We start from the raw sequence: 17353 nt of genomic DNA, 5'->3' as shown, positions 1-17353 counted from the left end.
TAAATAGGATAGTGACTTTTTAATGTACCCCAAACCAAGCCTAACACAAGTGAAAATATTTGCGAAGAAACTCACAAAATCTGAAAATATAAGTGAAAAAAGAATAAAAAAAAATTAAAGGTGATATATAAACCTTTAAAATGCCCCCATTGGCGAGAGACTTTTATTTTTTTGACAAAAATTAAAAAAAAAAATTAAATTAAAATAGTTAATAAAATAAAATATCACATTAAATTTATAATTATTTTATTTTTTCTTTTACAAACATCACATATAACTATAAAAAAATCCAATCATCTTTTACAACACAAAAATTTTAAATCGTCAAAAATTAAAATAACGTATTAAAATAGTCAAAACTGGCCAATATAAGAACGAGTTAATAATGCTACAGTAAATGAGGCTCTCGTTTTTGTTTCTCATTTTGCCCTCATCGAGCCTTTATGCAACTGAACCACTTGCGGGTTATTTGGTAATTTGATATGGGGTGTATTGTGTTTGGGTTCTTGGTTTCTTTTCTTTGCTACTCTGTACTTTTTGTTCTTGGTTTCTTTTCTCGCATTTTACGACTATTCTCTTTTTCTCTTATTCTTGTCTCCTCTTTGCTATACATTTTGTTCTTCGTTTCTTTTCTTGCATTTTGATCAGGTGTCTGTTGTGAGTTCTACATAGGATTTCTCTGCATTCAGGTAATTTTGTTTACGCTGAAGGGTTTAGTTTTTTCTTTTTATTTTTATTTCTTTCCCAGGCTGCAATTGAGTGCATGCTGCTAATAATTTTCAATAATCATTTCCATTTGCAGGTCTATGCTATTGATTTAGTATTTTAGATTGTTGTTGTTGCTTCTCATGATGGTATGTGATTGGTTTATTTATTTATTAATGTTGTGATTGGTTGGAGGATTTGTGAAGGGATTTGGAATGGGAAAGGGCGTGTCAAACTAAGTAAAATATAGGTATATTTTATTTATATTTCACCTGTCTTTTCCATTTTTCCTTTCAAATTGCTCTTCAAATCGCCCAACCAAACACAGCATACGGGAGAAATAAGTGAGTGGCAAAAAGGAAAATCTAAGGCTCTGTTTTTAGGGTTTTGGTTTCAGTTTTGATGTTAATGAATGGGTGTGTTGTATAGTGGTAGTAATGTTTATTTATTTATTTTAATTTTGACTCTCTATTGGGTGTGTTGAGCATTGCAGCAAGGGCTTGAGGTTTCTACTCAGATTCAATGGATTATTCAGCTGTGTATTTTCTTTCTTTAGAAGTGATATTTTGTTAGATGTTTCGGGTATATTGTAAATGCTTTAATTTCCTTATGTTAAACCTAGAAGTGATTTTTACTTCCTTTCATTTTCAATTATTAATTATCTCCTTCAGCTTTATTTGATTGCCAACAAAATTGAACAAATAAAACAATATATAACTAATGTTTTTAATTTTTTGTTTCTTATACTTGAATGTTAAATAATGCATTTATCAGTCTCTCTACCTTATTGTAAAGAATTGATGTTATGATCTTTGTTTAGTTGGTAATCGTTTGAGTTACTGGAATTCAAATTCAAAGGACCTTTCTAGGGAGCCTCTGCTTGTCAACTTAAAAAGAGACTTTCCATAAGACACTGCAGAAATTTTAATTTGCAAAAATGAAAAGAAAAGTAAAGGAGACAAAACAAGAGAAGTGTGAATTGATAGAAATTCGTATTAATCCTTTTGATATGATATCCGTGGCTTTTCCTTAGATGTTCATTGACTGTGTGTGCAATTTGAATGACAATATACTTTTAACTTTGCATGCCTTGAGGACTTAATATTGGTGATCTACCAACTATACTGCAGTCTGTTCTGGACGTTGATTAGGCTGTGGGTGTATTTTTTTATTTTTATTTTTTTTATAAATAATTTGAGGAAAGAATTAACTTGCATATTTTGCTTAAGGTTTGGTGTGAAAGAAAGAATTATCTATCTGTTCAAATAAAAAACACACAATGACAAAATAGTAGACTTGACAAAGTACATTGTGTGTGTTTTATTTGAACAGTAGAGTTGACATTGTTCTGTCTTAGTTATTGCTTTTTAATGGTTGATCTTGTTGATGGATTTTATTTATAGCTTATGATTTAAATTTTTTTTAGTACGTAAAACCTACTTTTACAAATGATAACAATTTTTCCATACCAGGTTCTATAATTTTTCAATATCAAGTTAGTTTTTGGAACAATTTTTAATGAAACTACGGACTTTTGGGAAATTTTGAGTAAACGATTGTAACATAACAAGGCAAAACATGCCATATTGTCTTTGGGATAAACAAATTCATGCATTGATCAGGAGTTGCTGCAATCTAGAAGGAGATGGGTACACGTTGGGATCTTTGTATGGAAACTGTTTGCATGTTTTTTGTTTTTTTACTTATGCTTTTGCAAGCAAGAAACAATTTTAGAAGAGCCATATGTGCTTATTAATTGGTGTCTTTCTTGCAGGCGCCTTTGAAAGTTTGATTTACCTAGACATGCGTTATCAAACAATATCTATTACAAATGGGAGTAGACAAGGAAAAGGTGGAGAGATTAGTCTCTGAGATGAGCAAAGGTTTAATTACGTTGAGAATGAGGAAGCCATATCTCATTCTTAGAAGGTATTCTTTAGGAAAGCTGTGTACTTTGTCGTTGATTTTCCATGATTGATGTGCAACTTCACAACTTGCCAAGCAGAGTTTTTATTTTTGAAATTTGTGAAGGGCATACATACCATGCTGTGGTAAACACACTGGACAGATACATGCATAAGAGCCTACATGAGTGAATTTTTATTTCTTGCACTATTTTTTATTTTGAATCTACCTTGCACTGGTGGATGAATGTTATGTATTTATTGTGTGTTTTTCTTACCATCAAATTGTGAGCTAGAGTTTTATGTTAGAACAATATTTTGTTTGTCTACGTGCATATACGTACTGATTTCAAGCCCATTATAACTCTACATTGCAAAGGCCTTCGAGTACTTTTCTTTAAATAAGCTTTTTATGCATGTTTGTATGTGTGTGCCCATTGGCATGTGTTTGTTTATTAATGTGGCATAGCATTCTCTGACTCAAAGAATTGATTATAGTATAGCGTTTTGTTTGATAATTTCTTTGGATTCTGGTATTGACTTTTTGGAGTGAATTTTGCGGAAGGATTTGGATTAGCATTCATTAGGAGTTTTAGAGTAAGGTAGTAAAATCTTTCTATATCCCAGAAATTGATTATAATACTACTTGGAACTTGAGAGCTGAGCAAAATCTCTTTTCGGTTTTTCCCTTTTTATTGGACTATGCTATTGTGTCTTGAACCTTTTATGCTTAGTTGAACCAATTTGCAAATGCATTTGATGGTCAATGAAACTTTGCTACAAAATCGATTCATAGTGATTTGGTGGTCACTGTGTTTAAGAAGCCGAAGAATAATAGAACATACTTGAAAGAACAAAATTCAGAAAATGGGAGAAAATGTATGGTGTGGTTTATTTCTTTCTAAACATAATTTTTTTTGGTTTTTAAATATGTTTTAGTTTTAGATTGTATAGAGTGACTTAAATTTGATAATGTTTATATTGTTTGAATATCACTTCCCATTTTATTGGTTAATAGTTATGTTCGAGTTTAAATTTCTAAACCTGTGTAGATGGTCAAATAATTTGTCAAATAATTTGTTTCCCAATATAGTACCAAAGTTTTTGCACTATAAGCCTGCTGCATTGGGACTTATGTGTTTGTGTCTTTCTTTGTTCTGTTTGTTCCTCAAATCCTTTCTGCATAATCAGTTTGAAATCATTTTAATTCTAATTTTACATTCCATGATTAGACCATTCAATCCAGTGTTCTTTAAGTACTGGACTCAATATTTTTGCTACATTTTTATCTCACAATTGTATGTAACTTTTGCCATTATATATTCAATGAGTTGGAAATTTTATTTTATTTTATTTTATTTTATTTTATTTTTTTTTGGGGGGGGGGGGGGGGGGTAAGTAGTGCATTAGATTGTTATTGGAATGATTTGAATTCCAATGACTAAAGAGTGGTGGTTTTGTTCACTGATTAACTAAATCTTCTGCACATCTTGTTTTCATGTAGTATGCCTACTACAGTACTACTTTTGTTTACAAATTTTATTTTATTATTATGTTTTTGAATAATTTTTTTTTTTATTATCATTATAGTATTTTGTTTACATTATAGTATTTCATACATTAAATGACACAAATATGATGTGATACTTTGATTACAACCCTTTTTTTCAATCATTGGCATGGCCAATTGGGCAATTTACAATAAGGTAAAATACATCTATAACTTTTACACTTATACATTCACTTGAACATGGGCATGCCTAATCGTGTATCGCACGACGGAACATCACTAGTAGTAAAATAAAGGGGACATGGGCTTGAGATGAACCCATCCCTGAATTTGTCTGGGTGGCCGTGGCAATTGTCTGAATTGTGGGTTGGTAGAGAAGTTCATGCCCTGATAATCAAGCATTAAAAAGAAATCAGATCAAGTTGTGTGCAATGCCCTTGATGAGTTATCGAGTGCCGGGTGCTTCGAGGAGGTCCTCAAGGTGTTTGAATAAATACTTTAATGGAAAATTTGTTTCTTTGAACTCAATTGATTGTTGGGTTTCTTCAGAAAGATCAAACTATTTGAGGAAATGTGAATCAGATAAAGTTGTGTGCAATGCTCTTGTTGAGTTACCGAGTGCAGGGTGTTTCAAGGAGGTGCTCAATGTTGTTTGAATAAATAATTGAATGAAAAATTGTTTCTTTGAACTCTATTGATTGTTGGGTTTCTTCAGAAAGATCAAACTACTTGAGGGAATGAGAGATGTTGCCGGTCTGTGCTCAATTTGCTGCACTGACAGTTGCAAGCACATCATATGCCCAAATTGTGAAAAGCAACCAGAAAACCAGATGTGGTGTTGGTGCTAAACTAGCTGATGGACATGTAAGCGAAATGTGGACGGAATGCAAATTAAAAGATTTGGGATTGTGGAACACTATGATCACAGGGTATGCAATCGACAGGCATATGATAAATGCGATAAGAGTTGTATGATTATGATAAGATGCTCTGTTCTGGCTTTAGTCTAGACCTGCTCAAACTTGTTGCCTTCTTGTTAGGTTACAGCCATGCAGGGCTTATAAATGATGTTCAACCATTGTTTGACAGAATAAACACTGAATTTTCGCTTTTTTAGTAGATATCTAATAGGGTAGAGCAGAAAGAATGAAGGATGTGTTGGAAGTAGTGAAACACTGAAAATATCCTTGTGAAGCAGAGTGGCAGCAAATGGTCACTATGTTTCTCTTGCAGAGGATATTGCAATGCAGTTGTTTGAGCATGAACCCGAACAATCCAGGGAATTATGTGATGCCGCCAAACATTTATACAAATGCTGGAGGGTGTTCAGACGGTGAGAGAGATGATGGAAAAGTAAGGGAATCCAGGAGGCTGGAATATTACACACTTTTGTGGCTGGTGGGGCTTTCGAATTCTGAAGTTTAAATGAGTATAAGGTGGCGTGGAACGAATTGATAAAAGTAAACGCATCCCAGATACTGAAGCTGGGCTTCATGATGCAAACAATGAAATGAAGGCTATGTGGATTTGTGGACATAGTGAACAACTCATAACAATGGTGGACTCATTCACACCGAATCTGGAAATATCAATTCGGATCACAAAGAATCTAGGTGTATTGGTAGATTTTCAGTCTTGGTTTGAAGATTGTATCTAGTTACTTTGAGATTGAGTATTTTAAGGGACACAAATCAGTTCCTCCATTTTGACAAAGGGATGCGCTCCTGCAAGGTTTTACTGTTGATGGCACCATTATAGGGATGCGCTCCTGCAAGTTTTACTGTTGGTGACACCATTATAGTAAGTACAAGTGTTCTCTGTATTCTTCAGCTGATCTATTTCAACTGTCAATGGATCAGCTGAGTGAGATGTGCTGTTCACCATAATAGTCATCACTGTAATCAGCTGTTTTCTAATTAACCTCATATGCTCTACTCGTGGAGGTAGGTGACTTTTGTGTTAGACTTGAAAACGAATTGAAAATCATTATATTCTTTGTACCCTTTTCTTGACTTCAAATGTAATTGGAATGCTTGTGTACGGTTACGAAATGATATCCCAGTTAATTGACCTAGTTTGGCTGTGGCAACCCCCAGAACTGTAATAATCCATGATAGTATGAATTAACTGAGAAAATAATGTTGTATTCTTCCTAGATTTCAAGAATCCCATGCATTAAAAAATAACTAAAACAGAGGATAATAGATGAGCAGAATTTGTTTAATGTGAACTCATAAAATGTTAAATTACTGTGCATACAAATGAGATCAAGTGATAAATAGATACAACATAGGTCAAGACTTTTGAGGGAAATTAGTGAAATTACTGATAAGATTACAGATGATATTGCTGACTACGGAGATTGTACTTTTTTGTTGTTATGGTTGTTGCAACTGAATTCTCCCCAACTTCCTCTGGAAGTATGTAGTCAGGGTCTTCAAGATTGTCTAGATCTTCTGGTAACTCAGTGTCAACCCAAGAAGACCAGTTCATTTCACTATCCATGTCCACATCCCACAACTCCTCTTTATTTCTTTGCTTGCCATAAAACTGCTCAGTGAGATTTTCATTTAGTTTTATTAGCATCTGGTAGTTTAACAGTTCATAATCCCTGCATAATATTCAAGCCATAATTATGGAAATTAAGATCTGTGAATGCATTCTTTATAACCCAAAGGACATCTGATTCTACATACCTGTATGTACAAATAGCATGTAGAAGCTGGATTGATGCAAGAACCACAGCGAGTGACCTAACCACACTTATTATCCAAGCCTGTTGTTCAATTTCATCCGGTGCATACCTTATTGTTGCAAATTCAATCAAGAACGTGACACAAAGCCCTACAAATGAAAATACCCAAAACCAATAGTTTTAATTTTATTTAAATTTAAGAAAAATAGAAAAAATAGAAAACCAGTAACCTGGATGTGGTACCTATATAAAGCCTGGGTCTCACGGCATAGGTTTGCTTTGTACTAGTGAACATGTAGAGGAATAAGATTGAGATAGAGTAAATGAAGAGAGCTTTAATGAATCGGGATTCAAGCAGCATGGCATTGTGCAAGGCGAAGAGCTTATCTAAGGCCACAAACATGCTTGCTTGCTTTGATTCAAAAGCTTCCTGTAAGTAGGCATGGAGGTTTCAATAGAAAAAAATCACCTTTTAAGTAATATTCACTAGTAATTCAGCTATTTGAATGTAAGAATGAGTGGTTTATAGAAACACCAACCTGAGCTGCCAATATTGTTTTTGAACTTTCAACCAAATGATCATGGGCTTGTTGAAGCAGTTCTTGTCTTCTAAGAAGCTCGTCTTGTTGTCTATTCCCAAGTTCAGCAAATTCTTGCAGAGTACCCCTGTAAATACCGAAAAGAAAATAACAAATTCATAGGGAGGATCTTGATGGAACTTTTTTGAATTTGATGTTCTTTTTTTTTTTTTACCTGTTCTCTTCTAGAGCCTGCAACTGAAATTTAGTTAGTGACTGAAGACCCTCAAAAGCTAATGACTGCCCATCTAGAACTTGCTTTTGCTTCTCCAACGAAATTCCAGCCATATTACCAATATCATCGGCTCTTTGTTGCAGAGTGTTCATTTTCGAAGACATTGCATTTCCAACTTTACTGATCTCCTCCTCAATTTCAATAGCTTGATTCTTCAAGTTACTTATTTCTTCGCCAACTTTATTGGAAGATTTGTGCAGCTTTGCCATTGATTCTTCTAACTTGTCCTTCATCGTTGCTTGTTTTTCTTGTAGTTCTGATTGAGAAGCTGCAATTTCCTTGGATTGCTCATAAACTGCTTCTGTATCCCTTAACACGAGGCTAACTTGATCTTCAACATTCTGTGTCAGTTTCGCCACTTGTTGGGTTTGAACATCAATCGAAGCCAAAGAATCATGTATAAGGTGCGAATTCTGCAACAGACCCTCTGCTTTCTCTTCTATGGTCTCTAATTTGTCTTCTGCAAATTGAGCTGAATTTTTTAATTCATTCACCAATCTCTCTGTTTGACGCTTGAATGCATCAGTCCTTCAATACCATGAAATCAAAATTCTAGTTAGTGACTCTACCAAAACCAATGAACTTGGATATACATAAATTATACATATATGATTTACTGTAATTGATGGCAGATGGAGTTGGTTTCAAGATAAAACTCGAGATAGATCTTCCGTGCATCCTCGTCCAATTTTGTGAGGCATTTCAGCATGCTAGATTTTGTGTCGCAATGAGGAAAAGGAGGCCTGCCTGAGTCTTTCTGGAAGCAATCACTGAGATGCCAAGCGAGTCTAGACCGCTTCTCTTCACCTGCTAGGATCTCTGAACATCCAGCAAAAAGATTCTGGTACGCATTTTGCCAACACGAATTTGATGCAACCATCTTTTTTCTAGCATTCTCAACTAGTTGGATTCCCTTTCGGTTGTTCAGACTTTCCATGGAGAAGTCGCCGACCACGTCATTGAAAATTGCTCCATTCTCTGAAGGGTTCTCGGTAAGAGTCTCTTTAGTGGAAGAGAACCAACTCCATGAATGAGAATGAGAGTTCTGTGAAAACAAGAAAAAAAGAAGCAGGAACAGAGGATATTGGTGATTTTGATGACCCATCTGTGTTTCTTTACTGATTGATTGTGTGTTATCTGAGTCTATCACCAATATGACATCAAACCTGCTTTAAAGGCCAAAATCAACCAATATTAGTAAGCTTCTTATAGATATGTAAGTGCATTCACACTGGTATTAAGTTTGCCTTCAATGTGCAGTATTAGGTTAGATGTTTTCCCAAATATATAAAATATTAAAAGAATTCATAGGTTTGTTTGAATTTGACAATTACAGTTATAGAAGGACAGTTTAGAAATGAGAAAAATTGTGACAAACGTGTTCATACCATAGATAGATAGATAGATAGATAGGATAGAAGTATAGATATAAAAGTATAGTGTATATATACAGAGAGAGAAAGGGGAGGGGGAGGGGTAAAGAGTATTAGGACTTGGAGAGCAAGGAATGAAGTGGGAAGGTCACAAACTGAAAAGGACAGATTTGGAAAGAGACAATTATAAAATAATGGGTAGAAAAGGGAAAGAAGTTTTGGATTCCCCTGTTTTCATTACCTGTCCAAATCCTCTGCTTCCATGTTGCCACAATGTCAATTTAATGCAGTTTGTTTTTTTTTAAAAAATAATTTATTATGAGACTTACAAATTTTAACAAAAGTTAAGTTAGGGTGAGTTTTACGCTTGCTTTAGAGGAAAATATTTTCTATCAAAAAAAAATTCAGATTTTTTTTAAAATTTTTTTAAAGAGGTTTTTTTATATTTGGTTGCATTTTTGAAACTTATATTAGTGATTGGTGGTGGCTGCAGGCAGGGTAGAGGTGGCGGCAATGTGGTGGAGTTGGTGGTGTGGTGTCAGTAACAACAGTAGTGGTGGTATCAATAAAATTGATGATACGAAAATATTAAAGAAAAGAGATATTGTATCATAAATATATTTGCGTAACTAGAAAGAGACATGCCAAATGGAAAGCGATGCCATATATATACAATATATACTAAATTTTGTGATTTTCTTTCTTTGTTTATGTAAAATTAAGGGTCATTTTGGTCACTCTGTTAGAAAATGTTAAATAGTAGAATCATACGCTGTTGTACTGATAGTCCAAGAATGACAATCGTTAAACTAAGGAACACTCTAATGGGTCTTAAAACTTTTCATTTTACACCTAACATCTTCATATGTTTTCCACATACTGAAAAATCATTTCATTAATTTTCTTTATCTAATTACGTGGATATAAGCGTACATCTCAACAGTCTCTGAATTTTTGTATTAAAAAAATAAATAAATAAAATCCCAAAATTGTCCATATTGTTAACTATTTCAAAAAATAACGGCAAAAAATCATGAAATTCAATTCATCTTCTTAGATGTAAATTGTAAACGCATTGCATATATGTCCATCTCAGTATATATATATTAATTAGGGAAGTGTTTGGGTAGGGTTGAACACCATATGTAAGGGCATATGTAATTTGCATAAATTCTTACAAATATACACAAAATTTCATTACTTAAACACAAATTCGCGCAAATTAACCCATAAAAATTTGAGATTTCCATAATTTTGTGTAAATTTTCACAAACATGCATAGTCATCTCACAAAATCGTGTAACTTAAACACAAATTCACGTAAATTAATTCATAAAAATTTGAGAAATTACAACTTGGCATAAGTTTTCGCAAATATACGGTAAGTCACTTCACAAAATTACGTAACTTAACACAAATTTGCGTAAGGTAACCTATAAAACATGTTGTGAGTTCTCAAAAGTTCTGTCACAAATACTCGAAAAATTAGTAAGTAGAACTCCGCATCCAATAATTTGCTAAACAGTTTTCCAATTCAACCCTCATAAATTAAAGACTGTCCAAAAGTTATATATCAATCAATGCATACACAGAATGAAGTAATTAATTAATTTGAATGTAAAAGACTTTGATGAGAGAGAGAGAGAGAGAGATAGAGGGCCTTGCCTTGAAGATGGGATGATAGAACAGAGCAAGAAACACAGTGTCACAGATACGTTGAAACTACTGCCCCTGATATGTCTATATGTTAGGACATACCTCTTCGCGATCCGGTTCGCTGTGTGACGGTTTGCAGCACAATTTTAAGGCTTTGTTTGGACAAGAAGAATCCGTTTTTGTCTGGTTTTTTAACCAATTTTTCAAATCTTCTCATTTTCTTTCCAATTTTAAAATCTTTGGATATATTACAAATTACAAATATATCATCTAAAATTTGTTTAAAATACAAATTGTTCACTTTAATTCAAGATTTTACATCTTACCGTTTCAAATTTTTAATTGTATAACAAATGACTCATTTCATTAATCAATCTTTAAGTTAATTAACTGTCTTTAATGATAATAGAAATGTATTTCAATTAAAAGTTCTAGTAATTTTATTGTTGTATAAGAAAGTAATTAGAAATTTTATTTATTTTTTTGTTAACTCTGTTAAATGACGCATTCTAATATGTGAGTATTTGTAATTTTTTAAAACTACAAAAAATAATTTATATTTCAAACAAATAGAAGTATTTGTAATTTACTCTAAATCTTTTATAATAATTGTTAGATTATATTATGGGGGATGCACCAATAAATCCCAAATTAATAACTTATACACTGTTTAGTCCTAAAAGTTTTCTTATAGACTGAAAGGTCCCATTACAATGTTTCAAATATCAGATTAATGTTTCGAACATTAGATTTCGAACATCAGATTAATGTTTCAAACATTAGATTGATGTGCAAATGAGACTAAATGGAGCATAAGAAAACTTTTAGGACTAAATGGTTCAACTTTTTAGAAGCTAGGACTTATGGGTAAATTTTCCTTATATTATTTACTATAAAATATAATTATATATTAGTAAAATTCAAAACCCCAAGGATTGGCTTAACGGGTGTAGCTTGGGGCTTGGAGTATGCTCCCTCCAAATCCTATAAGTTCAACTCTCACTTAAGTGTTATTAATTTTTTGAGGTCACATCCGTGGATTTTGCACGAGATTTATCCGATCTCCGTAAAGGAAGTTCTTTGCATAGATCTCGAGATTAGTTGAAATACATATAAATTAATTCGAACCCGATCAATTATTAAAAAAAAATATTAGTGAAATCCGAGTTATTTGAATGGTAAGACTTGCCATTTAAGTTGTGCCCAAATTTTATCTTGACGAAATTTAAAATTATATTATTTCAAATCTTGAATTTTTTTGAGTTGAACTTATATTTGTTTGGGATGAGAGTTTGGTTAAAATAGTTCGCTAAAAAATTAAATATGCTAAAATAACTAATAATATCGTATTCAATCCATGATCATTTTATTTTTCTTTCTCAACTATCAAATCAATTATAAAAAAATTTAATTATCTTTTCAAATACAACTATTTTAGTCAGATTAAAATAGTCAAAAAAAATCAAATAACCAACTAAAATAAATAATTTTTCAAATAAGGCAATTTGGACGATTCAACCTCATTTGACAAAATTATTTTGTTAACTATTTTAACTTATCACATCTCAGTGTTGCATAGAGATGGCAGTTTGTTCAATCCAAAAACAAAAACAAAAAAAAAATTCTAACCGTGTATGAGTAAAATAACCCTTAACGTGTACATGTGTATATATAAAGATTAATTTGTTAGAAACAGATATATATATATATATATATTTATAAGGAAGTATAAGGTTTAATATATTTTATATTTTACAATAAGTCATTTAATAAAATATATCAAAATATAAAATAGATTTCAAAAAAAATAAAGAGAATTTCTATGTAAATTAAAATGCTAAAATATTTGCATTTTTGATTTGTCATTTTTAATCAATTTAACTTTTATCACTCATTAGTTGAACCTTATACAATTGAGGGGTGATAAAAAATAAAAAAATAAAAAAATAAAAAGGTTCAAAATAAGTTTGAATTTCCATCTCTTAAGTTTAGGTATTATTTGACCTTCCCAACAAAAGTGTAATTTTTTTATTTATTTATCTTTTTTAAATTAAGGGGTGATTTGAAATATTCTAAATAAGTGTATTTTTTAATTTTTTATAAAAAATATATATATAAAAAAATAGAGAAGTGATATAATCAAAATTAGATTTTTTTTTTTTTTCATATTGGGCCGGATCAATCCGTCAGCCTTTTAGCCCGTAGACAAACTCAGAGTTTGTTTGAAATATTATTAAAATAATATATTTTATATATATATATATTTTTTAAATTATATCAACTCTTTATCATATATATATATATATATATTTTAAGTAAAATAATTTATTTCCAAATAAGTTTTAGATTTGGATTGGCAATTTAACTTTGTATGTCACATCATAGTATCGTCATTTTTAAAAGTGACAATTATTTATGACTCCACTCACTTTTACTTCCAATCAAAATTTTCAATTCCATCCTTACCTTAAAGAAGTCGATGGTGTTTATCAATTATTATATTAATTAGTGTATTAATACTAGTTATGATATTATTATTAACCTCACCTATTATATAAATTATAAATATTAAAAATTTCTTAAATTATACCACATCATCAATTGATACACTAATTAATATATATAACATTATTCTCTAAAAACATGACACCACAATTTTGAATTCTTTCTGTATTGTTTCATTAAATAGTTGATTTTCAAAATAAATATGCAAATAAATTATTTCGTATATTTATCAACGAATATTATCTTTTAACACTATATAACTGTGGTGGCCGAATAAATGAGATTAAAGAAAACTCATAAGTCGACCAATTGAAGAAAAGGCCGTGCATAAATCGGCAAGTAGACGGCCCACCGGCCCATGCGTCAATGGAAAAAATGGTCGAATACAAGTTGGCCCATGACAGGTCCATCAGGAAAGGGTCGTAGCCGAGTAAAACCAAAGTTAGAGGGTCGTTAGAACCGTATATCCCATGGGCTGTATGGAGGCTCAAGGACGAGGAAGAGGCCCAAAAGAAAGAAGTGAGCCCTTGGAGGGCCCTTGGGAAACATTATAAAAGAAAGAGCCATAATCACACAAAGGGAGCAAGAACTGGGGAGAAAAAAAAAAGATCAAGAGAGACATAATCAAATTCTTAGAATAGATAGGATCAAGGTCTATTTGGACCGGACCATTGCATCACAATTGGCGCCGTCTGTGGGAATACTAGCGCGTTCATGGCAGACATAACAGATGATCTTCCTCTGGTTGCTAACGATGTTACACCAAAAGATGTTACTCTAAGAACCATGCTTGGTCCGGAGAATATCACCGCACGAAGAGCCTTGAATTTCGACCCAGTAGCTCAATCATCACCTTCAACCTCGATGCAGGAAACCATGTAAACGATGGTGGACCAAGCAAAACGAAATGAACAACATTTGGAAGATATGGCGGCTGATAACGAACGTTTACGTAAAAAGCTGGCTCTGGAGTTAGCCAAATCTCAGCAGATTGCACCACATCACGAGCAGGGTCGGTCACCAAAACAGAAAAAGGATAATCAATGATGTTAGCATCAGAAACATAATAGCAGCAACACCTCTGACTCATTAGCATAAGAGCTCAGGAAAAAAGGACGAGTTGGCATGTCTAGCTCATCTAAAGGAAGCTGATATGTGCGACATAGGCGAGGAAAAAGAGTTGGTGGTTCAGATGAAAATGACAGACATGATCCTTTCGTACGACAAATCGTAAGGGCCATCTTGCCTAAAAAGTTCAAAGCGCCAACGTTTACGTTGTATGTTGGAAAATCGGATCCTATGGATCACATTCGCCATTACAAGCAGGCGATGGCATTGCACGCTGATAATAAAGCGTTTATGTGCCGTATGTTTCCAAGCAGCTTGGGGCCGTTAGCCGTCAGATGGTATTATAAGCTTAAACCAGCCTTTGCCAAGAGTTTCCATTAGCTCTAGAAATCCTTCCAGGCAAGATTTATCACCAATGAGATCCAGCCTAAGCAAGCTGACTTGCTCTGGGCAATGCAAATCAAGCCGAAAGAAACCCTCCGTGAATATTCGACGCACTATTGGGAATGTTTCAACCTGGTTGATGATATCTGCTATGATTCCATGGCCATCACTGCCTTTAAGATGGGCTTGCACCCCGATAGCCCGCTTAGGAGCTCGTTGACTAGATGACCTCTTAAAACCGTCTATGCCTTAATGAAGATGGTAGAGGAATATTGCAAGGTGGAGGATGATGCCCTTCGCGTTAAAGCTGGTCAGAAAGTCATAGAAACGGCGGTACCTACCTTGGTACAACCGATAAGTGTTGTACCACCGGAAAAGAGCCCTGAGCCATGTAGTAGGCCGAAATGGGAAAGCCGCCAAGATCAACGCCGATCGAGGGAACAACATTCATGCCAATCGAGCGAGCAATATCAAATGGAAAGCAGGCGCCCTAGGCGATCCGACAAGAAGTATATTGAATTAACCGAGCCGATTAGCAAGATCCTTCCTAAAGTCCAGCATCTACTGTTCTTTAAATGGCCCGCCAAAATGATTGGACCCCCTTACACAAGACTGAGGAATCGGCAATGTGAATACCACAAGGGCCATGGACCTGAAACCGACAGATGCTACGCCTTGAAGGACCATCTTGAGGAGCTAGTGCAGGATGGCCGACTAGTTCAATACCTCCCTTACAAGGTCAACCCACCAAATATGGTGGCTTTGTGCCCAAACTCACCCCCATTAGGTGTAATTCATATGATATACAGTCTTCCGTTGTCAAACAGCATCTAAACAATTCAGTTACAACCATGCCCGTCTAAGCCATCCATACTAGCCAAACGGCCTAATTAACTTCGACGACGTAGATCTCGAGGGGGTGATCCTTCCTCACAACGATGACCTTGTCATCTAGTTACGAGTAAACAAATTCGTTGTTAAACGTGTTCTGATTGATCAAGGGAGCACATTGGAGATAATGTACTGCAAGACATTTCTTAAGCTCGAGTTCAAAGATTTGGACCTACTGCCAGCAGAATACCCCTTGTTCGGCTTCAATGCCAATCCTGAATACCCTCTAGACAAGGTCACAGTTGCAGTGCGTGCGAGCACTAGGAGACTTGACGTGGAGTTTCTGGTCGTTAAGCTACCATCACCGTACAACATAATCATGGGGAGAACCTAGCTGCACGCAATACAAGCCATATAAAGTACTTATCATCAGTTACTCCGCTTTCCAACGTAACATTGCCTTGAGCAAATTCGAGGCTCTCAGAAGTCGGCAAAAGAATGTTATCGTACTGCTTTAACAAAAAACCCAAGGGAGATTGAAGTAAACTCAATTGAAATTATAGACCGAGAAAGCCTTGAGGATGTTGGAAAACCCCCCACCGATAAAGCAACCAAGGATCTCGAATGGATTGGAATCACAGACAAACCAGATAAATTCTTCTTGATCGACACTTGTCTCACCGCCAATGAGTGCCAAGAGTTGGTCGCATTCCTACTCGGCAATATTGATGTGTTCGCCTGGACGCCTTATGAGATGTCGGGAGTGGACCCCAACGTGGCGCAACACCGTTTGAATGTAGACCCAAAAGCCAAACTTGTCATTCAGAAGAGTCGCCGATCAACAGCTGAGCATACTTCGACCGTTGTTACAGAAGTTGATAAGCTGTTAGAGGCCGGAGCAATCCGCGAAGTGAATTACCCTACATGGATGTCCAACATTGTTGTTGTAAAGAAGAAAAACGGATCCTGGTGAGTCTGCGTGGACTTCATGGACTTGAATAAGGCCTATCCCAAAAATTGTTTCCCTTTTTCTAGAATTGGAGCCATAATCTTACGAAGGGAGCGAGAATTGGGGAGAAAAGAAAAAGATCAAGAGAGACATAATCAAATTCTTAGAAAAGAGAGGATCAAGGTCTATTTGGACCGGAATATTTCTAAATCTATTTCACCACAATAACAATTAGGAGACTCACCACATTTATATCAAGGCGAAAGCTAACACTAAAAAATAATTTTAACCTTACTAAAATGTATATGAAGTAGAGTTGCTCATGGATTAATTTTTAATTGTTTGGTTTGCGATTTGGACTTCTTCCCATGTCTACGGTTTGGAAAAAATTGAATTCGCAATCGCCCATAATGCAGGTTGCAATTTGTGCGAATAGGATTCGTAGATGTGCAGACGGTTGTTGGAGTTTGTGAATTGAAGTTTTTCCTTTAAAAAAAAAATTTGACTTAATTTTTTTTCTATTTTAAAAATATTTTTTATTGCGGGAGATTCTCATTAAAACTGGATTATAAAAAATTAAATAAAAACTAATACAAAAAAAAAAAAAATCACATAACTAGATTTGTAAAAAATTGAAAAAATTTCAATTGAATAATAAGTATTTCAAATAAGGCAGTGTGTGATATTATTATAATGTTATAATGTTAGAGCCTATAGGTTTGATAATTAGATTAAAGTGAGTGACAGGAGAGAAGATTAGAGTTACACACTTACAAAACTTACGAAAAAATCTAATAGTTCAGATTTTAAAATAAAATAAAATAAATTGTATACAGATGCAAACAGGCGAGGGTAAAACCCGCGACCCGCAAAATAGAAAAATCCTAAACCGCATTTGATTCTAATAATCTTGCGAAACCGCCAAAACAAGTGCGGACAGTTCGGGTTAGGTGATTTTCA

General features: G+C 34.0%; 1 protein-coding gene and 1 long non-coding RNA gene across 4 annotated transcripts; one reads left to right on the top strand and one right to left on the bottom strand.

Moving 5' to 3' along the window:
* The first annotated feature begins 536 nt into the window (after window positions 1-536).
* On the top strand, window positions 537-9694 carry LOC114291694 (uncharacterized). 3 transcript variants are annotated; one of them, XR_014327723.1, is made up of 7 exons: window positions 537-689; window positions 803-854; window positions 1199-1242; window positions 2480-2634; window positions 7882-8031; window positions 8260-8471; window positions 9494-9694. It is a non-coding gene; the product is annotated as an uncharacterized LOC114291694 (long non-coding RNA). The 3 variants fall into 3 exon arrangements; XR_014327721.1 differs by lacking the exon at window positions 1199-1242 and having other exon boundaries at window positions 545-689; XR_014327722.1 differs by lacking the exons at window positions 1199-1242; window positions 9494-9694 and adding an exon at window positions 8556-8838 and having other exon boundaries at window positions 545-689.
* On the bottom strand, window positions 6326-9043 carry GEX1 (gamete expressed protein 1). Its single transcript, XM_082866630.1, has 6 exons — window positions 8245-9043; window positions 7568-8155; window positions 7354-7480; window positions 7058-7244; window positions 6816-6963; window positions 6326-6730 (listed from the first exon to the last, which is right to left on the bottom strand). The coding sequence occupies exons 1-6, from the start codon at window positions 8730-8732 to the stop codon at window positions 6454-6456; spliced, it is 1815 nt and encodes a 604-aa protein (XP_082722756.1). The 5' UTR covers window positions 8733-9043; the 3' UTR covers window positions 6326-6453.
* Window positions 9695-17353: the final 7659 nt, after the last annotated feature.

Source organism: Camellia sinensis, chromosome 4 (genome assembly GCF_055761805.1).
Source record: "Camellia sinensis isolate YWXY chromosome 4, ASM5576180v1, whole genome shotgun sequence".
Lineage (NCBI taxonomy): Eukaryota > Viridiplantae > Streptophyta > Magnoliopsida > Ericales > Theaceae > Camellia > Camellia sinensis.
The sequence above is the reverse complement of the archived record's forward strand: the minus strand, read 5'-3'. Positions and strand labels throughout refer to the sequence as shown.

Bases quoted from the DNA above. Each gene is read 5' to 3' on its own strand.
- GEX1 (XM_082866630.1), bottom strand. From the start codon at position 8,732: ATGGGTCATCAAAATCACCAATATCCTCTGTTCCTGCTTCTTTTTTTC. The intron at 7,245-7,353 runs GTTGGTGTTTCT...GCCTACTTACAG, and splicing joins AAACAATATTGGCAGCTCAG to GAAGCTTTTGAATCAAAGCA. The intron at 6,964-7,057 runs GTACCACATCCA...TTTCATTTGTAG, and splicing joins GAGACCCAGGCTTTATATAG to GGCTTTGTGTCACGTTCTTG.